Consider the following 26,640-nt stretch of genomic DNA (forward strand, 5'->3'; position numbering starts at 1 on the left):
TACACCTTCGAGTTTCTATCAGTGAAAACTCCTTAAGGTGAGAGGAACCTGGAGGGGAAAGACTCAGGATGCAGGGAGAGCTGGGGTCCACTGTCCAGGATGCTCTCCACAGATGACTCCCCAATTCTGTGCCAAACCTATCCGGCCTTATCTGGGACATTTCTGATATGTGACATGACAAGGCAGGTTCGAAAGCTAAACGTTGGATAATGGTGGGCAAACAAAGGACATCGGTTTTTGCATTATTTCTTTAATTACTTTAACCCTTGTTCGAACAGAAAGCATAAGGCCAGAGTAATTCAGCTTCCCCCTTTGTCATTTGCCTGCCATAAATATGCACCAGTCTGCATTTGAAAAGCTGAAGGAGGCTGCAAGCTTGCTGGACATTTATCATGCTCTGTTCCCTGTTAACAAGCAAATACTTTAGTTGAATGGCCCATTAGCAATCATTGTCAAATGCAGAATGCAAGGTGCTTGAATGTGACCGGCCTGTAAATTAGATGAGGTTGCCCCTGTGGTTTGGAGAATTTCAGCAAATGAATTGGATCTTTTGCTATAGATTTGTGAAGGTTAAGTTTCAAGACAGGAAACCCATCTGAGCACTTCAGGTCATGTATATTCTGCCAATCCGTCCGGCTCTCTGTATGCCTTTATTTTGCATTTGTAAAATCACATCAGCATCAGCAGCTTGACATTTTGGGGTCTGGAGTCCCCTTTTCAGCCAGAACTGTGAAGATTTTCCATACTATGGGATAGGGTAAGAATGATAAATTCAAGCATGTAATTAACATCTTCATATAAAAAACCCTGGAATAATCAAACAAAAAACCCAACAAAACAAAAACCATCCCACTTTAAAAGTGTCCGAGCCACTGCCAAACAAACAGCGTGAATTCCATTTTGCAGAGCTCATCCCAGGCTCATTCCCAGTAAAGAAAGACACAACTGTTATTGTAGGCTTCGGTGTTTTTTCCTCTTGTGTCTAGACTGCAGTTTAACAAATGCAGTGCTTTCTTCTCCCCTCTTCGCAGACAAATGAAGAGGCAATAAAGTAGATATTTCTCATTTGAATCGTACCCCTGATTTGCAATGTAATGCTGACTTTAAGTTGTGGGCGTTCAGGGCTGTCAGTTGGGTGGAAAAGCAAGTATTAACTATTTAAGGTTCTTTAAGAGAAAAAGCAAGAAAAAAACACATCTAAGTAGCTGCACTAGGAGAGGTATTTTACTACCTTTACAGCTGCAGATCACTTAAAATAAATGATGAAACAATAGCTATATTGTCTGCCGGCTAAACTCAAGGGGCTGACAGCAAACTCATCCCAGCGATTCTAAGTTGGCCGGGGAGGAGGGGAATGGGGGGAGGCAGATGCTTATCTCATTCATTTCTAGATTTCAGCCAGCCTTTCGGAAATAAACACCACCTAGAGACTGAGCCAGAGACATCTGGTTATCTGCAGCTTGACTGGTAAATAGGAATGGATGCTGGTTTGTTTGTGGTTGTTCGGTTTTTGGCTTTTTGTTTTCTTTCTTTTATATTTTTGCAGGATGGGAAACACAAGAGATGCTGAAGTATCACCTGGCCTAGGCACAGACAATGCAGCATGTTTATCTTTGCTGCTCCCATGGAGTGTGAGATGGAGACCACAAACTAAAACACAGCTGAAATCAAAAGCTCTCTGTTTTCCTTCCAGATAACCCCAACACTACCTCTCCCCTCTGTTCTCTGTGCCTTGCCAGCATGCTCCTGCCCAAAGCCCAAATAGATTAAGGCAACAAATCCCAAGTGCAGCCAATTCTTCAGAAAGGCTGCTGCTAGGGCAGGAGTTAAAAAGGAGAATCTTCCACACCTCACAATTGCAGCCATCTCGAGTTTTAATCGGCCTTCATCTCGGCAAAAAGCAGTAAATGAAATCTATCTTTACCATATTATACACCACCAATGAGCAAGAACTGAGCAGCTTTTCTTCACCGCTCCAACCACCCCAAGCCACAAGTAGGCCTTTCATAGTTCCTAATCCCGGCCCCCAAGTTTTGTGCAGTTCTCACATAATACCTTACAGCCCGGAGCAAGGCCCTTAGTTTATAACACCCCTTTCAGAGACGTGTCATTTCTAACATCAAGCTAATCTATATGTTGCCATGGCATCACCCTTTATCTGCCTTTACATCTTATGAACTGCATGGATTTACCACATTATTTTTATCTGAAAGACAGAAAATGGTGGTTTTATTGCCATACAATCAGATTACTGCTGCTAGTTTCTCTATGCCTTTTTACCATACTTCAATCAAAAGGGATCAGTTTCTTTATACTCTGCCCTTGATTTACATTACATCTGTAAAGACCTAGTCTGGGTTGTAATCCCCTTATTAACTATGACCAGGGTTGATTTGCCTAAAAATAAAAGCAAATTGTGTCAGACCTTTTCACTTTGTTTTTGATTCGGAACTACAAAATGGATTACTAAAGAAATCTTCAGAGTTCACACGGCTGGTATAGTACTGAATTTAAAATGAGAATTAAACAAGTTAAACATGGGAGCTGTGTCAACGGTTTACATTTTCCATCATGGGAGAAAGGCTGAACTGCATTTGTCTTTGTGTTCTCTGGCTTTAAGGAGACAATGAAGCCACAGGAGTTTTTTCCAAGCTCTTCTAACACTGTCCATTTGCCATCCTCCTTTCCTCTGCTTTTTCATGCAACTCCCTGCAAACTCTTCTCCTTAGCTGCTGCCTTTGTCACCCCCCAAAAAAAATCTTCCCCTCCCTCAAGACAACAGTGTGTTAGTTAAAAGTCTACATACTATGGCACTCAGTATTTTAATCAAAATATTTCAAGCAGTTTAACATTCCTATGTAAGTTTCCACAACGCCTCACAAAGAATGAGCTCATAAGCAAATCCATGTAGATGTATGATAAATGACCAGAAAAACAGGTTTCTTTATGTCAGCAGCCAAGGCAGACAGACATTAGGCACACATGAATAACATTTTAATCACTATTTTTTTCTCAGAAGAACACTTTCTACTCATTTGCAACAAGCAATTTCAAGTACTGCAGGTTTGCACGATGCATGAAGACCAGACCATAAAGGAAAAAAAGGTCCCCAAAGGAGGCCTGCCTGTGGCTGCTGCGCAGGGCTGAAAGGCCTGTCTTTGCCAGAGTGTCAGAGCAGCCACCTCAGCTCCTCCGCTCCTCATTCCCCATGCCAGGAACCTTGGCCGAATTTGAGAGGATCTAGAGCATCACACCTCGAGCAATGTGATCTCCTTACAATAAAACAGGGAAAAGAAAAAGAAAAAAAGATGAAGGCATTCTCATGTGTGGGAAGAAGGAGAACTTAAGTGATTTTAGCACGACTTTTAGTCACTGCCTTTCTAAAAGCAATTACTTCATTAAACAAAGTGAAATAACGTAGCACAGCTTACAGATAACATGCTTTAAGGTAATTACTATAAATAATATAGCAATTATACTCTACATATAAAAGTCTGGGGAAAATAACCAGCTCAAGAAATCGGCCTTCAGTTTATTCTGAACTCATTTCACTAATTCACTTGTGTTTCAGAGACCTGGCTACAAATGCTAGAACTACCAAATGGACTGACTGGAAGCCACCACTCGCTCCATCCATTAGCACACCAAGTGTCAACAGCTATGTTTTGGGTACAATTTAGGAGCATGTGTTTAAACCATTTTAACCTTCCGCTCCTGTTTCTTCAGCTTGAAGCTGTAATTGCTTAGGTTAGAAAGTGTAGTCCCACAGCACAGGACTCTCAAATAAATTCTTGTCTAGCTGAGAGCCTCCCAAACATGTTGTGAGATATCGTTTTAGCAAGCTCTTTGTGCTCTGGCTGGATTGCCTGTCCTGTGAAACAAGGGCTGTCCATTACCTACAGTTTATCATCCTGACAAAATGTGAGGAATGTGGATGTGAAAGCACTAACAATTCCACCCCTGGTGCTTTCTCCTTTTTTTCCCCTCTGTATTAAAACCGACAAGATTAACCCAAATGCAAACTGCAGAGCATAGTTCAAGGGGCTATTCAATCGGTAGTGAATGTGCATTTGTTTACCTACAAAAATAAGAATTTCAGATACAATGAGAAGCAGACTAGTCTATATGCTACTGAATAGAACATTTAACAGGGCCATCAATTGTAGTTTATTTTATCAGTTTCTGACATGTTAGCATTCATTCAGAGGCAGGCTGTGAAATATCCCATATATAACTGGCTACCAGAGGGAGAGAAAAACAGCTATATAATCTAACTTAATCAGTGTCAAAGGCAGCACTTATGAGGATAACCTTCCACATGTCACTGAGGAGAACCGCCTTGCTCGCCGGCCTATGGCACACAGGGAAGGAGTGACGCTTAGACATGAGCGATGCTGTTTTGAATGAGATTTCTCTACTGCTTCACTAAAAGGCGCCCCATAACATTACGTGTGGTCCTGTGTGTCAAAGGCAGCGCTGAGCCCTACGGAGGTGAAACGGAGGTAATCCATGCTATCTGCATACAATTGCTTGTCTTGGCAGAAACACAGGCAGAAAGTCTCCCTTTAAAAAGTGTCAACAGGAGTTAAATCTAGAGTAATTTTTCCTCTGTGTTTTCAAGATCAGGTGATCTAAAGTTCTTCAGATGATAAGTCTATAAAGTCTGCCAAGACCATCTACAACAACGATGTTTAACCTCCCAAGCAATAAAGTTGCAGGTATAATTATTTTATGGAGGTCACTTCAATCTCATTATTTGGTCAAGGCAATAAAGCAGATCTCTAAAAAGGTAAGGGGGGCAACAGGGAGAGGAGCTGTGCTCACATAGCTACCGCATGCTCTCCATCCCAACCACCTGCTGGAAATTATAACCTCTAGACTTCAGTGCAAAACTAATTCGGTTTATACATTCACTTCAACCTAAAATTTATTATTTCATACTTTATATTAACCTAACAACTTCTCCCATTTTAATTGCCTACCTGGTTCAGCAGATTTATGTCTTGAGACTTTCAATAGAGTTAAATGAACAGCTTCCCTGAATAAATTAACCAGCACCAAAGATAGTTATTATTTCAAAACCTAGAAAGGAGCTTTATTATTATACCATGCCAAGATCTATTCAACAGCTTTACTTCCCAAGCTAACAATCAGCTTGAATCCAGAGTGAAGACAACCTTATCTAAGGAGAAATTATTCAGGATCCTTCAGGCAAACAAGTGTGAGAAGAATGAGTAAGAAATTCTGCTCGGAGAAATAGAGCTGCCTCACAAGCATTTGCAAGCCTTCTCAAACTCCGGGCCTCCAAGAGGCCTATAAATCACTAGCCCCAGCAATTGAAAAGACTAATTTTAATAGTGTACTTCTTCACTGTGGTGATTAAGCCTCAATGAATCACTCAGGAAAATTCAATTACATCAGCAACACAACCTATTTTTAAGCGTGCATTTAAGTTGAAAAAGTAATTAGATATTATCATTAGATCTACCATTAACAACATTCAAACCTTTTTTGTAATCAAACAGTTTAGAATTAACTAAATGGAAACACAAATCGTGTTTGACAAAAGAAGCATATCCCCAGGCTCTGTGAGATGGGCTGAATTCAGCTGCTCGGATGCTTTCGTTTCACTGATGGCTAATAAAAGCGATCAAGGTAAGTTTAAAAAAAAAAGCCAAAAGCAGGTTGGGGCTGGCAGAGAGCCCCGAGCAGCCGGCTCTTCTGCTTTGGAAGAGTGACCTCTGTAGGCATAAACCCAGCGAGGGCTGGGATGCAAAAGCATTTCCCTTCCTCCTAGGCCGAGCCAAGGCTGTTTTCCACCAGCACAGCAGGCCCACTCCTGCAATGCAACCCCGGCTCTCAGCCTTCGCCTTTCGAGAGCTGAACAGCCTTATAAAGCCCGCTTTATAACCGGCCAGGCCGCTTTATCCTCTGATGTGATGCCGTGCTTTTCTTACGCCAAAGAAAGGCTTCAGCTATGCAGCATCATGGAACCGCTGAGCCAGTGACTGGAGGTAAATTTTAACAGGCTTCCCACCTGGTGCATATACAAAATAAGCATTTGTCAATCAATACTACAAATAAAGACTCTGAATTGAGCAGTTCACCGCGCTCCTGCCAGTTTCTTTTTTTTTAAGTTCTTTTTCTTTAAGCAAGATCAGGAAACTTCTCGGTAAGCAAACATTAAAAAGCAATACAGGCAGAAATCTATAGTGATATTTTCCTTTAGTGAAAGCAACAGTAGATGATGACTGTAAGGCAAGGTTACGTGGCAAACTTGAGATGCTACTCCTAATTCAAACTTTGAAATCCTCACCAAACTCCTAGAGATCCTGCCACCTGCGCAGGATTAATCCTTGATCCAGGAAATACTCCATTCATACTTGTCTCATCACCACCTAACATTTCCTCTACAAACTCCCCCGGGAAAACAAGACACGTACTTACTAGAGTTAATGGGAAATGCTAAATTCAATTAACACATTGCATACGATTTAATTTTAAATACATATGACTGAAGATGGAGCATGCATATTAAAAAAAAACTTTAACCCATTTCTGCATTAAATTCCCTTAACTCATTAGAGTCTACTTCTTATCATGATATTTGTTCTCCAAACTAGTGATTCTAATCACAAAAGTTTAGAGGCTCTCACAAACGAACAAAGCCAACTTCCATTTTGTATGTCAAAAATCCAAGGAGACAAAAGAGAAGCGTAAGTAGCTTTACATCACTGCCTCAGACTTTTCTTTAGAAGCACAGCCCACTTTTCGAAAAGTTCCTCTTTCTAATAGCAATAATTTTGTAAGTTTAAGTAAAGAGGCTGTTGTTTTAGTTGTTTTTTTTAAAGATAACACATCTCTTTGATGCGTGAGGTCTAAAAGTGAGGTCCTGAGAACGCCTGCACATTTTTGCTGGGGTTTGTTAATGAAAAATGATACTATATGGTTGTGTGATGGGTAATGCTTAGTTCATTACTCACTGACATGTGCCTTGATACCATCAACTCCACAACCAAATTTAGCCCTGTTACAAGCAGATGTAACTTCGCTGGAATCAATGGGATGAGTTTGCATCTGCAGACGGAGAAGTTGCAGAGTATCACCCTTTCCTGGCAACTCAGCGCAGCACGGCTCCTCCGCTGCTCCAGCCCGGGCGAGCCCAGACCTTGCCCGCAGGTTTTATCCTGCTATCGCCGCACCGCTCCCCAGCCCACTCCCGGTCGGCCCGGCCTCCCCTCCCTCCCTCCCTCCCGAGACCCTCCCGCGACCCTCCCGCGACCCTCCCGCCTGGGGCGAGCAGCGATGGGGCAGCTCCGCCGTCCCACGGAACACCCGCCCCGGGAAGGGCCGGATCCCGCCGCCGGCCACGGCCGCAGCCCCCGCCGCTCACCGCTCACTCCGCCCCGTGCCCGTGTCCCCCCGCGGCCGCGGCCGACCTGCGGCACCGGCCCGTCCCTGCCCGCGCACGGAGGATAGCGCCGGTCCCCGGGGAGACGGCGGCGGGAGCGGGATGGAAACTTACTTGGGGTTAGAGGAATTCCAATATATGGGGTCTAAAACGATGGACCGCGCCAGTGCAGTTCTGCATAAAACCATCACGGCTCCCCAGCAGTACTTCCAGGCGGAGGCATCTCGCCTCCGCGCTGCCATGGTCGCAGGCGGCACCGAGTCCCTCCCCGGAGCCTCGCCAACTCCGCCGTGCGCCTTCCCACGCACCTGAGCAGCAACAGCAGGGTGGGTGCCCGGTATCCCAACAGCCGGGATGATTGATAGGGAAAAAAAGAATAATAATAATAAAATAAAAAATCACACAGTAAGAGCCGACGATGCACTTGGCGAGAGCTGAAGCAGATCTACTGAGTCATGTATGCCACTCGCATGTAGGAATATCTCCTGTGAGGTCAGATCCAAGCTACCTCCGAAGTAACAGCAATAGCAAAAAGAAATGCAAACGCCTCAGTCCTTCCTCTTAGTGGGGGTCTCCCGGCTGCCTTGGAAGATGCCACTCAAACTGCCAACTCCCATTTGGATCCAGAGCGCCATACGCGTTCACAGTGTCTAAGGCCCGCGTGAAAAGGAGTAAAACAAAAAATAAATTTAAAAAAAGGTAAAATAAAGGGTGGCGGGAGAAATAAAAGGGTCGGGGGAAAAGGACACAGCTTCGGCGGGCAGCTCCTCCTGTATGTCTCTTACTGCTCCCCGCAGTTTGCAATCCGCACGGGCACCAGCCCGGGCTGTTTCGGGCAGCTCGGAAGCAACCGCGAGTCAATAAATCCACTCCAAGTCAGCTCCCCCAGTCCCAGGGAGGCGCATCCGCAGGGCTCCGGCTTCCCCGAGGGGCACCGCTGTCCTTGTCGCCGGCAAAGACCACAGAGCGGAGCAAGGAAAGAAACAGGGGCGGACAATAATGATTACAAAAATAAAAAATAAAATAAATCAAAGCCGGGGGGGCGGGAGGTCGCAGCGCAAATCGTCCCTCTCCCGTTGCGCGATCTGCGGTACGCGCCGCGGCGGCCGACTGAGAAGGAGGAACGCCGGGCGCAGGACTTGCGCCGACGCGCAACCCACCGCGGAGGAGAAGGAATGGAGCGAGGGAAGAGAAGCGGCGCCAGCCACTGTCGTTCCCACCGCGGCGCTTCCAACCCCCGATGCCGCTGCTGCGAGTCCCCGGCGCAGGAGCGCGGCCGGCAGCAGCGCGCTGCCGTAGCCATATAAGCGCGGCCCCACTGCCCCGCCGCCGCCGCTCATAGGGCCGCCGGCGGGCCGCCGCGCTGGTTGGGCGCCGCGCCTGTCACTTACCGCCGAGCGGCGGGCGGGGCCGCGCCGAGCCCAGCCGAGCGGGCCGGCAGGTAACACCCCCCGGCCCCGCCGCGCCTCGCCGCGGGCGGCCGCTGCCCGGCGTGCGCGGAGGGTCCGCTCGCTCTGACTCACACCGGGGCTGTGCGGGAGGCGCGGCCGGCCTAGATGGAGTGAAATCAGAGGGAAAAAAAAAAAAAGAAATTAAATAAGCATTAAAAAACAGCCTGTGCTAAAAGTGTTTCCCGAGTACACTGCCGTTCCAAAGAGCGTGGAGCAGCGGCAGGGCTGGGAGGCACTGGGATCCCCTGATACCAGCGCAACTCCCCGCGGGAGCGCGGCTGCAGGCGCTGCGCGGAGCGGCCACCTACGCGGCGAGGCGCGGGAAAGGGCCGGGGCGTGCTCCCAGTGGCGCGGAGCTCCGCGCACAACTTTCTGCGCCTTCCCTGCCCGATAGGAGGCCTGGGAGTGCTTTCGCGCTAGGTTCCCACTGGTCCTTCCCACGGGTTCTGAGAGTTTTCGAAGTTTTATCTGGTTGTGCGACAATTAGCCACGGGTCGTCACTGAATAAAGAGCAATCGGACATGCGGAGCCCCTCGGAGGGATGCAGTACGGCAGGCAGTGCGGGGCTCCGGGGCCAGCTGCGGATTCCCTCGCCTTTCTCTGGCGATTGCTCAGAGACTCTTTCTTCCCTTCTAGGTTTTCGTGGGGAGGGGGGTTCGGACACGGTTCGTTTTCAGACGCCGCGTATTCCAACGGCACGGCACCTGGCCATTTGACTTCATTCTATCATTAATTTCTGGCCAGAGGGAGCTACCTGCGGACAGCCCTGAGGATCCTTTTCCCCGCCGCCCCGCAGGTCCCCTGGAGGGGTCGCGGAGGGCTCCGGGGGGTCGCGGGCGCTCCCGACGCGGCGCTCGGAGCCCGCCCGGCACGCCGCGGCTGCCGCGGCACTTGCACGGGGCCACAGCTCCCACTAGCGGCCAGGGCTGCCCTCCGCAGGGGGAGCGGTGCCCCTCGGCCGCCCCCTCCGCCGCTCCCCCGCGTCCTGCCCGCTCCGGCGCCCGCACGGCTCCACCGCAAAAATCGCCGGCGAAAGCCAAACGGGGCGGCGGTACCGCTGCCTCGGGAGCTGGTACCGGGCTGGGGAGGCGGCACACGCGAGGGGTCCGCCACAAGAGCTCTACCGAGGCTAAACACGGGTGGTGTTAAATGGCATAGTCGCTCCTGTGAAATTAAGGGGGTTAGCGAATTTCTTCCAGTAGAGGTTTCTTGCCAAACTAGTATCTGCAGAAAGGATTAAATGTTAAATCCCAGGAAATCACCGCGCTCTTGTCTGCCATTTCCCTACCTTTTAGTCGAGGCACGCAAAGAACATCCTACCAAAAACCCTAATAAAGACCCAATTTCGCATAATTTTATTCCCGAAGAAATATGCGTATTCGCTTAAAAATCGGCTTCGAGTGATGGTATTCGTCCGGCTTGTAGACGAACGCCAAAAAGCTCTTATAAGGAAAACAACCGGCACTGTAATTTATTTCCCGCATCAATTTTGGAACCCAGTGTTCTCTTTCGACCCCGTTTCAACTAAATGGGTGTTTCAGCCTGGCAGAGCCTGCTCCTCCCGCTCGCAACAGAGAGGAAAGAAATTGGAAGTGTGCTCGAAGCCCCATAGATTTTGAGTTAATTGTGTTCGGTAGTTCTCTAATGAAATCTACCACTCAAGAAAACAAGGAAATCAGTTTGCTTTTCACACAAAACATCGAATACGTTTTAAGTAAACTGCTTAATTAAATTTAATTTGCAGTGAGGAAGGAATTGCAGATCCGGCGACGCAATTTGGTGGAAAATGATCTGATTCCCGGGACGGAAACTTAGCACTCAAGTGGGAGCTTAGGTATCTATGCACACCGAGGGGCATCAAAGGAGAGCTTCACCAGTGAAGGGAGGAAAGTACTTAATTATTAAACTTTTAAACAAATGTGTGGTGTGTAGCCGGTCGTGAGGCAATGTAAACACGGAGCCTGATAAACGCTTCCAGCAACAGAGACGTGTAAAATAGGTCTACCTCAATTTTGTGATGCTGCTGCTTCTGTTTGTTTAGAAGCAAAAGGTTACGAGCGGTGTTTTGTAAAAGCGGTGAGTAAACTGTGACCTCTAACTCTTCGTATCCTCGCTTTAAGTAAACCAGAGGAAATGAAGAGCCCTGGTATTGTCTGAAAATATCCTCCTGTAGCTAAATATATCACACGGCTCCTATTGTCCAGTGCCTAATTATTTTTACGCAAATACAGCTGTTTTACTGTCCAGCATCCTACCCATGCACTCTGTAAGTGTGTAAAAATCCACGTTAATAAAAACATTTTTCAGTAAAAACTAAGACAAAACTGGGCGCTTGTTTCCGAGAATACCTAATCAACAAAGATTAAGATATCTAAAGAAATGTGGCTACTCTGCTCAGGTCACCCTTTTGGGCCGAGGAACCGGTCCCTGCGGTTGGGTCGGGCCGCAGGGCCCTTCCAGAGCCGCAGAGTTACTTACGGTTCCGAGCAGGGCCGGGCCGGGCCGGGCCAGGAGGCGGGGGCCGGGGCCGGGCGGGGCCGGGCGGCGCTCGGAGGGGCTGCGGCGGCGCGGAGCCCCTGGGCAGCCGCGCTGCCACCGCAATCCTTTCCCAGCTCCCGACCCCTGTGCCCGCTGCATCGGCCTCCGACCTTTCCGCCTCGCCTCCGAGAAGCGCCTCGGACACGGGAGAAGCGTGAGAGTAAAGGTCGAGGACGGAGGTTTCAAAGCAAAAAAGCCGACGAATGTTCGGAAGTTAGGAATCGACTTCGGCCGCCGCTTCTCTAAGGGCTATTTCGGGAGGAGGTCCCGGCAGACATTTCGAGTTTCGCAAGGAACGCGGTTTCCTGATAAACGAGCACGCAGGGAACAGGCTGATGGGGGAAATCCTGCCGTGGCCTTGGGAGCGGCGCCGCGGTCCCCCAGCGCCCGGGCGGCCCGGCTCGGCGGACGGGGAGGGAAGCACAAATGGACGGATGGGCGCTGCCAGCGAGCAGGTGAGACCTGCCTATCCCTTGCCTTCACTAAAAAGCTGGGACTTGGCTGTTCGTACCGCTTAAATCTTTATTTCCTGTACCTCACCCTGGCTTAAAAAAAAAAATCCTGTTTATCGCTGAATAACCTCTTTCACCTTCTTTCCAACAGTGATGCCGGCACTAATTGTATAGATACAATTATTCTACTTGGTATACAAGATTTTGTATACAAAGATACAAGTATTGTAGTTATAGCTCTGGTACTACAGAATCTGTAATGAAGGGCAGCTAATCTGAATGGGATCAGGATTGGGCCCCACAATCCGTGATTCTCTTTTAAACATCAGTCTAAACATGACATTTTTGAAGAGGAAAAGCTCACCATCATTCATCATTATATGAAAATGTACCAGTTTTGAAAGTCGAAAAGATGTAACTCAATGGATACAATTACTGATAAATTCAATAAAGAGAAAGGATCACGACTGATGCTTATTGACTTAAATGGATTATCATTTGTACGAAAGGCCAAGTGTGCCAGATACCTGAAATAGGTCTTAATACATCATTCACACTGCAACAGTGCATTTTCTGCACTTATGATAGAATAAGTACATGTCTAGATGTTAATTTGCCTTCTCCAGGTCTGTTTTATAACTGTAGTTTTGGTCAACCATAGCTTCTTAGAAAATGAGGTTGGCTTCTTCCAGATATAGCCTTAGAATTCAAGCAGACTCGTAATAAAAATCAGAGATGTTCATACATCCAAACCACGCATTTTAACTCTGTTTGACTTGACCTGTGCTGATTCTCTGTACCACTCTGGAAAAAAAAAAAATACTTACATTATTCTATGGTCTGTGATATGAGGGGTAGGAAAAATGACCTGGGATCAAGCTTCTGCTACACAACTGGCCTTTTATTGTCAAAGGGGATCTATGTCCTTCCGAGCAGAGCTGATGCTGAGCTAGCAAAACCCGATTCTAAGTGTCAGTCCATGGAAGATGATTGTAAGCACGAGGTTGTTTAGCACGGAAATGTCAACAGAAACTCAGCACTCTTCAGTGGGTTAACAAAAGGGTGGGATGGAAAGAGGGGGATAACCCTGAAATACACACATGGCAGTACAAGCATGAGAATGGAACAGAGATGCATGGAAGTCATGGTTCAGCTGCTGCTAGACTGGCCCGTCAGCCCGAAACCATACCAACCTGGGCAATTCAACCATATCCTCCTGCCTTGGAATGAACCTTAGGCACACAGGCAGCTCCACAGTTCTCTTCTGAAATAAATCCCCTCTGTAACGCAACCTGGAAGGTGCTTATTTCGCCTGCACTTGCACCAAGTTGAGACCTTGCAATGACAGAGCCAAGACCCCAAATGCTCTGAAAATGTTTAATGAAATACTGCATGCAGTTAGAAGTGAATAACCAACATCTCTGTATTTGGTGCACATGCAAAAAATGGCAGAAACTCTATCCTGAGAGCATGTTAATAGCATTGCAAAGAGGGGGATATCAGCTTCAGATCAGGAAGGACAATAGATAAGGTGAGGTGTATGAGGTGGCACATAGCTCAAGAGAAAAGGAGACATCAAAGGTAAATCCTTTTTCAAGACAAGATAGGAATGGATGAACTATTGATATTTAGTGAGATTATACATATGCATGCAGTTGCTTGGCAGTTTAGATATCTCACTAATATAATTGTCTCTGCTTTGCTAAGCTGCAAGGATGCCATGCCTTCAATACATTTCTTAGGGAGTCAGCTTTCCACTTGGGCTTGGAAAAACTGTGATAAATGAACATGTGAAGTTCAAAGGGTAGTTTAGCGAATCACCAAAGAGCACATGTTTAGTGTGCTGTTCTAAGGCCTTCCACGCTCCTACCTTTGCCAGACAGATGCACTGTTTCATATTAAAATAATTATCCAGTGTATTTATGAACAAGTTTGGGAAAACTAAGACCTCTTCTGTTACTATATAAGGGAAATGAATACTGCTCAAGGTAGGCGGCAACAAAAATTCCTACCTGCCTCTCTGGGGTGGTCAACACAAAAGACCCAGAACAACCCAAAACCTGTCTAACCAAAATTTGAAGTTCAAACTTCAAAACTGTAATGAGTTAAAAATTGAACACTGAACACAATCACTAACATAATTTTCTCTATGCAGACACATGCAGGGAGCTCATGGTTTAAACACTACATGTCAGTCTATGTTCCTGCATACTTTGCGTTAAATGGGTATGAAGTCCTATGGGACAAGAATATCCCAAGTTCTTACCATCAAATGTCAACTTTTCCCCTTTCCAAACTATATGCACCTTTATTTTTCTAGAAATCAACAGTATCTCTGAAGTCCACAATAATTTTAAAAAGAAAACCCTACAGCAATGTGACTGTAGCATTCACCCATCCCAGATCTACAAAGATTTAAGACATAGAGAAGAATGCCTTAGGACAGCAAAGAGACAGCAGATTCCACCAACTGAACTCCTACCCCATCAGAGGAAATCAAACCAAACTAAACCAAACCAAAGACCTAGCTGCTTTTCCTTTTTTTTTTTTTTTTTTTTTTTTTGAGGGCAGAAGAAAGAGACAGATAGTGAAATGTGGAATGGCAGAAGGGAAATCTCATTAGGAATGGCATTTTGTCCACAAGATAGTCCTAGAGGTGGAACTGAAAATAACCAGGTAACATCTAAGCCTACACAATGTTAAATGCAGAGAACAAATGTTGCTCTTTAGCAGCAAATTATGTGATGCAGAACAAAATGCTTGATACCACAGCTGCATGTATGATTACTTAGCTTCTTGCTTTTAGAAGAGGAAACAAAACTGCATAGGTCTGTTTTGAGTATTGACTTTTTAATAGCTTGTTTCTCATAAGGGAACAGGGCATGTTTTCTGTTTTAGAAATACAGGTATCAGTTGATCTTTAAATACAGCCTGCTCCTGCCAACAGGTCATGTACATGATTTATTTGGCTTCAGCTTTTGTTTTTATGCATTAAGCAACTTTCAACCTTCTTTTGTCATACAATATATAGACAAATTTAAGTACAGTAATAGTGTAGGTATTTTACCATCTTCACATTTTCTTGACATACTGGACAAAGCGATACACATCAGTCTGCCCCCAAGCCCCCATTTCATACAAAGCTCGTTGAATACTGCTTTCAGTGGCGCATTCAACTCGCTCCCACATTTAGTTTGCTAAATCTACAGAAACAGACCCTTTGGGAAGATCAGGAATTATTTCCAACTTTGTCCAGTGACATTCAAATGCTCAGGCAACTACTAGTAACTTTCATTTTATGATTACTACAGATGTTGCACGCTGACAGGAAAAAGAAAGTTTTAGAACTGGACAAGCAATAGTAATCTAGGTTTTGGTAGAGGAATTACGTACAAAAAGGGGGACTTTATATATATAGTTTTCAATCTGTAGTTTCATTTTTCAAAATAAAACCTGTATATATAAATGGATATTATTCAAGATCTGTATAACAGTTGCTTTCTGGCTAAAATAATACATTTAGACAGAATCTCACTTTCTGTTTTTCAGTTCAAATATACTAGCCAGTCCAGTCCTTTGGGAGAAAAAACTTCCATTTTTAAATCCTTTAGGATCCATCAGATTCATTATATGGTAATGACCTTAACTTATACAATATATTATATTATGAGGTGAACTGAAAGGGTTTAGATACCGGAAGTATTGGTCTGGGTGCAGTAAGCCAAACAGCCATTTAAACATGATACTACAGCTGAAATAAGTCTCTGTCAGAATAAAACCAACATTCATAAAAACAGCAGCAGCCATCAATAACATTCACAACTGCAGGGATTTTTTACTGTGTGTGATTTTGCATTATAAGTAGAAGCCACAATAGTTTAAAGCAAAATTTAAAAAAATATCACTATAGTCTTGAATTTAATAATGTGAATTGTCACTCTTATAGCTGTTTATAGAAGTGTACTAAAAAAATTTACTTAAACATGTGAATTTAAGACTTTCACTTTATTCAGCAAATTGGTTTATTTACACAACGGGGAACGCTGGTTGAATGCTGTCAATGTAATAAAAACAAATCTAACAGAGACAATACTGAACTCTCTCTATGTATTCATAGCAGAAATGACAAACTATTTCCTTACCTGTATCAGGAACATCAAGCGCAACAACGGGACAGTATCATAGGACACTGATTTAACAATAAACCACAGAGGTCCAGTAATACTATGGCAATTTACTCATGTATTTACTGACTTTAAAATAAAAACATTAAAAGTCAGCAATACCCAGTAAAAAGTTCTGTCAATTATCAGAGTCAAACTCTGATGAGTAAGTCAGTAAAACCTTATCAGATCATCCACAGTTCATAAAGTGACATGAGTTGCTTTCAACCACCAGTACAGAAACAAAATTGATGAAAACAGATTACCCTCTAAAAGGCAATGATGATCTGATAAGGATTTAACTTAATGGAAGTTTAAAAAAAATAAGAATTGCAGAGCACAGCCCCTATTAGAACAAGCTAACTTTCCAACTTTCAAAAAAGACAAAAAAAATCTGAGAGAAAGAAAAAAAAAAAACAAAAAACACTTCAACATGAAGCTACCATACAAAGTTTTTGTTTTCCTTTTTGTGTTGTTTTTTGTTTGTTTCTTTTTTTTCCTTTTAAGAGTTCAGAGTTGAAATTTAATCCTGGCTTTTTAGGGAGAAGGACAGTTTTGGCCTAGACTTTCCTTTGCCCAGGATAATTTTTTGCTCTTCCTTTTGCTGACGCTGTCTCTCTTGTTCTAGTTTCATCCTCTCCTCATGAATCTTTCTTTGTTCTTCAACAATTTTCAATTGTTCTTCAGCCTATATAGGAAAACGGTAAAATTTAGGCCAGCATATTTTGTAGTCATAAAAGCAATTTACAAGTCCATATTAACTTCCAAACAGGTTGAATCCTGCATAAGTATGTAGGCAGTTCTGCCTGAGCTAGGTGCCATAGCTGGTTTCAGTGAAACCATTTATAAAACGGTCATTTGAATTGAGTTTAGAAGAAACACAGAGCACTTTCTACAGCTAATGTATCAAAATATGGAATGCTTACATGCAATATTTTTCAGCATTGCTTTGCAAACAACACATTACATATGTACAGAAATTGTCCCAACACTTGTCACGTGCAAGCTGAAGTAACATACACACTTAATCAAGTCACACACCTTCAAGCCGAGGTCTCCCTGATCCAAAACCCATCTAAAAACCCCTCCTAATTCAAAACCATCTTCACTTGATTTGCAACTAGTCAATCCTTAGATTGACCTATGGTTCTTACAGCTCTCCCAGTGGTCTTTTTAAGGTGCTTATTTAGTTCATTACATCAGTCAATACTTTAAATTTTCCATTTGTCCTGTTTCCACCATAAGAGGTTGAGAAAAGGGTCAAACAAAGAAATCTACAGCAGATGTAGTTCAAGCAAAAAGATTTAAGAAGCCTCATTTTTATATGAAGAAGGTGTAATTACTTGGGCAATTGAAACTGACAGAGTTCCATCAGGATTTAGAAGCAGCTTAGTTTGTCTTATCATCAATTGATTAGAATCAGCTAAATCATATTGAATGTTTTCATGTGGCAAGCACCTGACTTAAGGCTTGGAGACCAACATAAGTTAGACTTTCCTAGCTTACATATCTTAAGCTTATGCTGAAAGTCCCTTTCAGCACTTCTACATCAACATTATATTAGAATCAAATCTAGTTTGTACTTGTCCCACTCAACAAAACAGAATTAGTCACACAAAGCTGAACATGTTTGCAAACTTACTTCAACCCTCCACAGGAGATAGTTAAAACGTAGTTTTTAAATTCTGAAGGCAGCCATCTCCCTTCTAAATTAATTGCATCCAAACTATTTTACCAGCCTAGTGTTATTGCTAAGGATCTGTTTTTTTATGCTCAGGTGAGAGAGAGCAATGTTACTGAGGGAACCAGCAATATGCACGTTAAACTCAAGAAAAGGTCGATTCGTTTATTTTAATTGTGTTGCAAATCTGGCAGACACCTACAGAACAGTTAACTACACCTTCACATACCAGTTTAGCTTGTGCTTCTGCAATTTTTCGATTATTCTCTTCTAGTATTCGCTCTAGTTCCTCACGCTTTGCACGCTCTTCTTCCTAAAGGGGAGGACAGGGCAAGATGTTAGTAAAGTAAAATAGTCATTTCTGCATGTTCACTAATCTTTCTCAGAATTCTTTTGTGAACTGACTTAAAGTGGCAGCTTTACAGCCACCTATTTTGCCTCACAACGGTAAACTGTGCAGCCACTAAAACTGGTTTCTAGCACTCAATTTAAATCATCCCGCCCAGTCCAAACAGCAACCAACTAAACCCTCCCTAATCATAGAATCCTGACAATTTATTACTAGAATTTTAATATCACACAAATCAACAAGGACAACTACAAAAACTGGATAGTATTTACCAAATTAAAAAGTAATATAGAAAATATAAATAAAGTGAATAGTTTGTCTCACCAATTAAGTATACCTACGTATTCTTTACCTATACTCCTTTAATCAGCATTAAAAGTTGAATATTTACTGTCTTGTCCAGTGTCCTGCAGAGTGTGCTCCTCGGCTGCCATACGCGCCAGCTTCCTCTTTAAAATGATTTGTACTGTTAGCTTGGCAATACCTGCATCAGCAGCTCAACCATTTATAAAGAAACAACATACAAGGAAGGCTGAGCTGAGGAATGCAGATGTTTATGGTAAGAAGGAACAAAAATATGTAAATCATTCCTAAGGCAAACAATTAATAAGAAAAATACATTTACTGTTAGTGAAAAATACAAATGGTAATCCATACTTCATGGAGCTATGGGCTTCTTTCATGGGGAGAATGGACTTAACATTCAGTATTTTGACAATTTTAAGACAGCTGAAACTGTCTGCAGTATGAACTTCGAATTCAGGAGTCCAGGGAAGGCAGATCAGGAAATAAAGCCTTGTAATTGTTGTTTTCTTGGTGAATTTTATGGAACTCTGTTATGCAACTCAAATATGAAGACTGCGTGAAAAATTTTGAATTGTTTCAGTTCACATAATATATATCCAAATTATTTTTGTATTTGGAGGATTTAAAGTTAGCCAGAGGTTTGTGTCTGTGTAAGAAAAAAAAGTTAATATGAACAAAGCAAGCATATGAAAACTTCTTACTATGACTAGTAACCAGCTACTAGCTAGCACACTTCACTCCAGGCATGGAGGTTCATTCTGCATTACAAGGAACTGGTGGGACTTCTCCACATGACGACGATACCAAAAATACTTTTTTAAAAAAACCAAGTCATCCATCTGATCAAACGAAAACCTCTAAATATGAAGAATTTGCTGACTATGAACATGTAAATTCAACTTGAACTGTTTGATATTAAAGTCTGAATTTGCAAAAAAAGTATAATTTATTTATTCTTTTTAATATTTATCACAACTCAGCATTCCATTTGTTTCCATTTAATTTGATACTATGTGACTGACAAGTCACTTCTAGTATGAAGGGGAAAGCTGCATTGCTACTGTCTCTCCTTTTACAAGCCAATCAAAATACTAATTTAAAATAAACTGTGTAGGACGTAGAGAGTGAAAAAAGTATTTGACACTTAGGACTATTTAGCACAAATTTCCTCTACAGTTTGAAGTTTGTCTTGAAATTTCTGGATCCTGGAATGATTGGTGCAGGCAGGCATCAAAGCCTTTAGTAGCAAATTACTGTCTCACAGAAAGACATTTTCAGCTTCTGCTCCAGCTGCTGATTAAAAAACAAAACAAAACAACAAAAAAAGGCCCCAAAAACCCAAGTCACACGTTCAGCTTGACTTCAGACAAGGGCAACCTGCTCTTTTATAACTTCTAGGGAGAAAAAAAGGAGTTGTTAGTAGTTATTAAAAATGGATATAATGATTTGGACAGAGATCCTTCGTGAAGACGTGGATGGGCTTATGCTCGAAGTCCCACAATTAGTCCAATGTATGCTCAAGGAAAATGTTCATTTTAAATGAAGAATAAGAAACCTATTTGTTAAAGACAGGTACTGCAGCGCAGTGCTGGACCCTGCTTTTTGCCTGGCTGAAGGCAAAAGCCTCTTACAGTCTAAGTAAACAAAATGAAACAAATGAAGGATACATAATTACATATTTTTTAAAACCCTTCCCCAAAATGAAAGGACTGCTGTTAAATCCTGCAGCCATGGCAAAAGTTTCAAACAATTCTGAAATATGTAGGTCAGTTCCATTAAGAATCAAGTATCCTTGTTCAGGTTTTAGGAGAGTAACTGTTTAAATATCAGTGAGCTCCTCTGAATAGGCTAGAAATTAAGTTTCGCAGCAATGCAAGTTTATATGAGAAGGGAATTAGATTTGCTGTATTCCATCTCTTTCTGAACCCAACAGGAGGCACAAACCGACACTGAAAGTTTTGCCATGGACTGTCTCTACTTTCCAAACGACCGAGCGTTACCTCTCTGGCTTTTTGTGCTGCAAGTTCAGCTTGTCGCTGTCGCTCGAGTTCTTCGAGCAACTGTTTTTCCATGATGCGCTTAGCCTCCTCCACCCTGCGGAGCACCTCTCGCTCAATCTCATCCTTTCTTTTCTCCAACTCTTCTTCTACACGTTTAGCTACAAGTTCTTCCACCCTTCGAGCAGTTTCTTCCTCTATGAGTTTCTCTTCAATTTCTTGCTGACGACTGCAAAATGCAAACATGAGGATTACATTTTTAATCAATAATGTTGGCACGGAAACAACCTCCTTCAACATGCAGCATCAGCTATGCTACTGAAGAACTTTTATACATAGACTATATATTTAAAGGATATTTTGCCCTACATTTAAAGAAAGTGAATATTCAGGCAATTAGTGTTCCTCTCACAGTGAATCCATTCGGACCATTCCATATTTAGCATCTTTCTATATACTAACAGACTAAATTGAAGACAACTTATCATACCACTTCTTTATCAAAACTGGGGGGGGGGGGGGGGGGGGAAGAGAAGAAAACCCAAACCAAACCACCAACTACAACACCATGCCCCTCTACTCCAAAAAATCCAAAGCCCACCAACTTTAACCACCATTCACCCTTCAGGAGTTTATATAGTCTTAATTTTAAGCTACATATAGCAGTAATACCCTGTAAAATCTTGCCTTAAAGCCATCATCTTAGAAGCACCAAACTATCTCCAGTATCTTAAAACAGAAGACAGAAGCAATAAAATTTGTGATTTCAGTATTTTACCTAGAATTTTAGGAGTTATACCTGTAACCTAGTTATCCAATCATTTACCTTAACAAATTTCAATAACTTCAGCTCTAAAAATCTTTTCTTGCAGGACTCTGTTTCTACCACAATGATCCAAAGTAAATTATATCTATACCAAGCACTATATAAATTCTTGCAAACTGTAGCTTTCCTTGTTCAGAATTTTGGAAATATTTTCAAATATCTTGTCTTTATTTTTGTTTAGCAGCAGTGTTATCACTTAGCCTGAGCACTGTTATAACTTTGCATTAAAAAGGATACAAAAACACTAGGTAAATTTGCAGGTTAATTACCAAATACAGAAAAAATTCCAGACAGTAATCACAACATGGAAATTAGATATCCAAGGATGAACAACAGTGAATACTCTGTACTTCATGTAGTACTATTTATCTGGAATTATGATGGACTTCAGGGAGAAGACGTTTGGTTTTAAACTTCATATTGAACCTTTGTTTTAAATATGCCATGAGGCACAGAACAATCTTATGAAACTTTTCTTCTGGCCTGTCAGCAACACAAACCCAAGATTTAGAAGAACAATTACAGTTCTAATATCTTAATATCTTGTCATTTTCAGAATGTTTGCATTTTCTTATCTCATTTGGAAAATCTTTCCTAATGCATCTTATTTGAAAAACAACTAATTAAAAAAAAAGATACATAATTTACCAACTTTTAGATGACCCAAGGAACAACTTGCATATATGCAATAGGAGATGTGAAGTATGTACTACTTATCTAGGTAACCATGGGAAATACAAAGGTGAAAGGCTCCCAATTTCCCCATGTCATGTGTCATCTTTTCAAAAGTGTACTGAAGTGGATCTCCTTCAGCAGAAAATTTTGGAATCCTCAACGCAATCATTCGGCCAGAGAAGACCAATTTTAGTCTTACAATCCTCAAGAGATAACAAATTTAGCTGGGGACACAACAGACCAGAATTCACTTTTCCAAAACGGACACAAAATATCTTGAGGGTTTTTTTTTTTTCAGAGAAAAAACCCCAAAGCAAACAAAAAACCTATACCACTCCCAGACAAATGCATCAACCCCACTCTGTCAGTGTATCTCTGCCAAGCTACAACCCTTTGTGGAAAAATGTTTAAACACCCTTTATATACTAAATATGATTTTATTTTAAAAGATTTCCCTTCTCTCTTATTCAGCAGCAAGTACTCTCACCATCCTGAACCAATACTGCTTAAGAGGCTAGAGTTCTAGAGAACTGCCATTAAATTCATATTCTCATGTTTTATTTAACTATCAAAGCTTTACGTTTGGCATCAGGAAATCTAGAAAAAAGTTAGCTAACTGAATAAAGATAGCGCATAGTTACAAAAATACCATGACACTCATGTCTGAAATAGATTTTCAAATATCCTCAGCAATTGACAATGCACTCAAATTAAGCACTGTGCCTGCACACATTTCATTCCTTTCACTCCAACAAACTCCATTAAAATTTAATTAAACCAATCAAATGCATTCTTAGACTTATAGGCAATATTACAACGGCTTAGATCTTATTAAGAAAATAAAATTATAAACACAGATATAAATCTCAGTGATTTATTCTACAGTATACCAACTATTTTTTTTTTTAATCACATGAACTTACAGTACTTTATTATATTATTTTCCTGGCCTACTGAGTTATGATTCCAGAGCAACAAATAAGTCACTAATGTAAAAAAACTATTTGATCCATAATTTACTTCTTAAAGACCACTTGTATGACATCTGCAGAAAAGACACTATTCATATTTTACCGAATTTCTGAGGGGACAAAAGTCTTACTTGGAAGGCAAGGAAAGGAGCACTATAGGAAAGGGCTGAAGTTAGGCTGTGTATTGAGATTTGAACAAGACATGAGAAGAAGAAAGTCAGTTCCAACCTATGAACTGTCCACTAATTTATTCAGTCAGAAAGGAAGTATTTCTTTCCTTATCTAAAACGAATCTATACTAACATACGTAACACAATTTACAGATGACTTGCTAAAATACCATACTTTTCTACTCTGTTTTATTGCTTTTTCTTTTTAAAATTTAAAATGTATTGTAGAAGTATCAAAATCCCATACCCAATCTTTTCCAATATTGATTCTTCCTCAAATGTCTACTATTCTGTAGCAAGTATTGCTGAAATATCATATTCCTCCTATATAGACTTCATGAGCTTTTTAAAATTTCAAAACTAACTTACATACAAAATTTACTTATACTTGAACTAAACCAGCTCCTAAGTACTAGAATAAACTATTAATGCTATTCTCAAATTTTTAAGCACATTCCAGTTCTTCATTGTAGATATGCACAGAATATTTTTCATAATTTAAATACTGAATAAAATTCTAAACCACAAAACCAGGATCGGTATGTCAAAATGTCAATTTTCATATTTGTGTTACTGTGGAAGTTTTTGACTGTCAAAACTCTGAACTTAGCAAAGGTGATTATCTTCAAATGGAAATGAAAGTGACAGCTTGGGCTCACCAAGCCCGATAATAACAACTATTATTTCCTGAGAATGATATGGCTTAAGTAAGCCTCCACCTGAGACTTAACAGCACCACTTGGCTTCATATGTACAAACAAGTGCTTTTTCTGCCTTTTTTAGGTGGTCCAATGAGCAAGGGTAGTGTCCAAAGAAAAAGAATCACCTGATTACAAACAATTCTTCTTTCTGCTGCATAAAGGTCTGTTTTTTAACTTCAGATGCTGCCAAACATATTAACGCACCCCATCGTTTATTACAATAGTATTTATATCTGCAGACTTAATAAGTAACCATACTCTCCATAACATAAACTGAAAAAAGGGCAAGGTTTCAAATGAAACAAGTCACCGGATATCACTGTCCCATTTGGCAAGAAAGTAATCCCCCAATGTTAATATAGCAGCTGCATAGTGTTTCTTGAAACCTTCACTCGAGCAACTCCAGATGCCTCCGCTCGACGCGTAACAACCTCCACGCCACGGAGGGGAGGGGCGGGCGTGTGGCAGCGTAGCACAAAGCCTCAGGGGCGCCGAGGCCTCCGCCGCACAGGGAAGTTTAGGAGCAGCGCAGGAGGGAGAGACCAGCGGCGGCGGATGGGAAGAGGGCAGAGCCAGCCGAGAGGGAGGAGGCGTGCGGGGGGCTCGCACTCCGAGTGGGCGGCTCCTAACGCACCTGAAGGAGCTGGGCTTTGAGAACGGGGCGGATGGCGGGAAAACAGGCACTAGTCAGGCCTCAGCGAGGGCCCAAACGCCTGTACCCGGCCGCAGGCGGCCCTAGCCCACAGGAAGAAGGCGCGGAGAGAGACGCACCGAGCACTTCCCTTCCTCCCCCATCCCTCATCACCCCCCTCGTCCCCAGCGCAGGCCCGGGGCTCACATTTTCCGCTGCCGCTCGAACTCCGCTTTTTTCTCCTCCTCCTCCCGCTTCTGTTTCTCGTCCAGGCTGCTGCGCTTGCTCACCGTGCGGCCGAAGATGTCGATACGGTCGGGGGGGGAGGAGGCGCGGTCGCGGTCCCGGTCCCGGTCGCGCCGGGAGGAGGGGGCCGTGTTAGAGCGCGAGCGAGAGCGCGACTCACGGCGCCGGTTCCGCTTGCTCTCCCGGGACTTGGAGCGCTTCCTTGCCCGCTCCTTTTCTCGGGAGCGGGACCGCGATCGGCTCCGGTTCTTCTTGTTGTGCTTGGAGCTCTTGGTGTGCTTGGAGCGGGACGAGCTCCGGCTGCGGGACCGACCCATCCCGGCAGAGGAGAGGAGAGGAGAGAGGCCGCGCCGGCGACTGCTCGACCACCCCCGCCCCCTTTACTAGCGGCGCCCCAGAGAGGTGCGAGGAGGCTCTGCGCGCATCAGCACCGCCCGGGCGGGCCCTTCGTCTTCTCCCTTTCCACCGCTTTGCTCTGCGAGGAGAAGGAACAGGCCCCGGGAGCGGGAGCGAGTCCGGACGCAGCCAAGATGGCGGCCCTGGCTGAGCAGTGACTCTCCTCTCCCGCCCCACAATGCACCGCGCTGTGCTCGAGCGGTTCGTTCCCCTCCCCACCGCCTCCGGCGCCGAGCCGGAGGAGCACGAGAGCACTCGGCAATATTCGGCAGCCAATGGCGAGCGCCGCTCGGAGGGGGCCCCTCGGCAGCGGTGGTGGAGAGCGCGCCGGCCGAGGGGTCGGCTCCGAGAAGGTTGCTGTGTTTCCTTTAGTTGAAAGTGCTCTCAAACATTGATTATTTTATTTTTATTTTGTTTTGATATGGGGAACAGAGGGAATTATCACTGCAAGTTACGGAAGTTGCGAAAAACACTTAGAGCCCCCATGAAATTGTGAAAATGAGTTCTTGAATCCTCTGTTGCACCTCTATGAAGACCCACTCTTAAAGGGAAACAATCACCTGAGATTCGTAAATGCTCATTGGTGAGAAGGAGCGACGAAAGTCAGAGGGGTCGCAAACAACCAGAAAGTTTTATCAGTGAATTGCACACTTGGCAAAGAAATTAGTGTGCCAGCCCTGACCTACTGTATAAGCACATAGCAGTGGGTTTTGGATAAAGGGTCAGAGAAAGGGAAGAGCAGAATTAAATCCGGAAAGATGAAAGAAAGAAAGAAAGATGAGAAAGAGGTAATGAGTCCTGGTTCCAGCGTGGACCCAGCTGAGGGGATGTCAATACAGCTGTGTGGGTCTGGCCAAGGAGAAGCCCAGGGGTCTGTTTTCTGAGAGTGTGTCTCCAGTGTGGCACAGGGAAGAGCTGTCTTGGTCGTATTTAAATGTATTTACCTGAAGACGTTATTGTCCATTGTGAGCTACAGGTGTGTAGGCATAGGAGAGAGTGAACTCAGTGGTGTCCAGGTCAGGCAGAGAGTATGAACTCAGAGGTTCTGTAGGCATCTGTGTAGGACGCTTTTATCCCAGTTCTGCCATGTAATCGTTAGCCATTTATGCTATGACAAAATTTGGAACTGGTGTTATTCTTTATTTCAGTAAACTGGTGCAATCTATAGATAGTTAACATTCTTTTCTTTGAGCCGCAATTTTAGCTCCTTGATATCTTTCACAAGTTGTGTGGGGTTTTTTTTGTTTTTTTTTTTTTTTTTTTAATAAGTCTGCACTTTTTCTAAGTTCTTTTAACTAAGCTTGCAAAACATTCCTTTAGCCACTGGACAAAAATCTCATTAAAAGGTATTTTCTTCTAATTCATTTGATTGACTTGCCTTTCTTTTTCTCGAAGGAAGACTTTCTGATTTTGAAGTTCAGTCTATGTAGTACCAAAAATAAATAAAATTCTGACAGGTCACTGTGCAAGTAATTGCCCAGTAATGGACATGGTGAAACCTGCACGGCAGGAATTCCAGTGCCACAGGCCCTGGGCACTATTGTTTGTCCCTAGCCCTGGGGAAGCTCATGCAACAGGTAACTAAGGAAGTTGATAATCAGACCTTTTAGCCCCTGACCGGGTAGGTGAGTTTTTAGCTGGCACTTTTCCTGCAGCAACTTGTCTACAAGTGTAAT

The 26,640-nt window shown here is 43.3% G+C and overlaps 2 protein-coding genes and 1 long non-coding RNA gene across 3 annotated transcripts in view; 1 reads left to right on the top strand and 2 right to left on the bottom strand.

The window, feature by feature from the left end:
* EFNB2 (ephrin B2) overlaps positions 1-8,618 on the bottom strand; it is a 45,228-nt gene extending 36,610 nt beyond the window's left edge. The window contains exon 1 of the mRNA XM_014873341.2: positions 7,526-8,618. Coding sequence (XP_014728827.1) covers positions 7,526-7,653 — 128 coding nt within the window. The 5' untranslated portion in view covers positions 7,654-8,618. The remainder of the gene's footprint in view (positions 1-7,525) is intronic.
* Positions 8,619-11,808: 3,190 nt separating this feature from the next.
* The window catches only part of LOC148224875 (uncharacterized), a 42,498-nt gene continuing 27,666 nt past the window's right edge, over positions 11,809-26,640 (top strand). Inside the window, exon 1 of the long non-coding RNA XR_015801598.1 lies at positions 11,809-11,855. This is a non-coding gene — a long non-coding RNA (uncharacterized LOC148224875). The remainder of the gene's footprint in view (positions 11,856-26,640) is intronic.
* ARGLU1 (arginine and glutamate rich 1) lies at positions 14,682-25,178 on the bottom strand. The gene is made up of 4 exons (XM_014873367.2): positions 24,530-25,178; positions 20,352-20,577; positions 17,926-18,009; positions 14,682-16,703 (listed from the first exon to the last, which is right to left on the bottom strand). The coding sequence occupies exons 1-4, from the start codon at positions 24,883-24,885 to the stop codon at positions 16,539-16,541; spliced, it is 831 nt and encodes a 276-aa protein (XP_014728853.1). The 5' UTR covers positions 24,886-25,178; the 3' UTR covers positions 14,682-16,538.

This window comes from Sturnus vulgaris, chromosome 2 (assembly GCF_052056855.1).
Source record: "Sturnus vulgaris isolate bStuVul1 chromosome 2, bStuVul1.hap1, whole genome shotgun sequence".
NCBI classification, from domain to species: Eukaryota; Metazoa; Chordata; class Aves; order Passeriformes; family Sturnidae; genus Sturnus; species Sturnus vulgaris.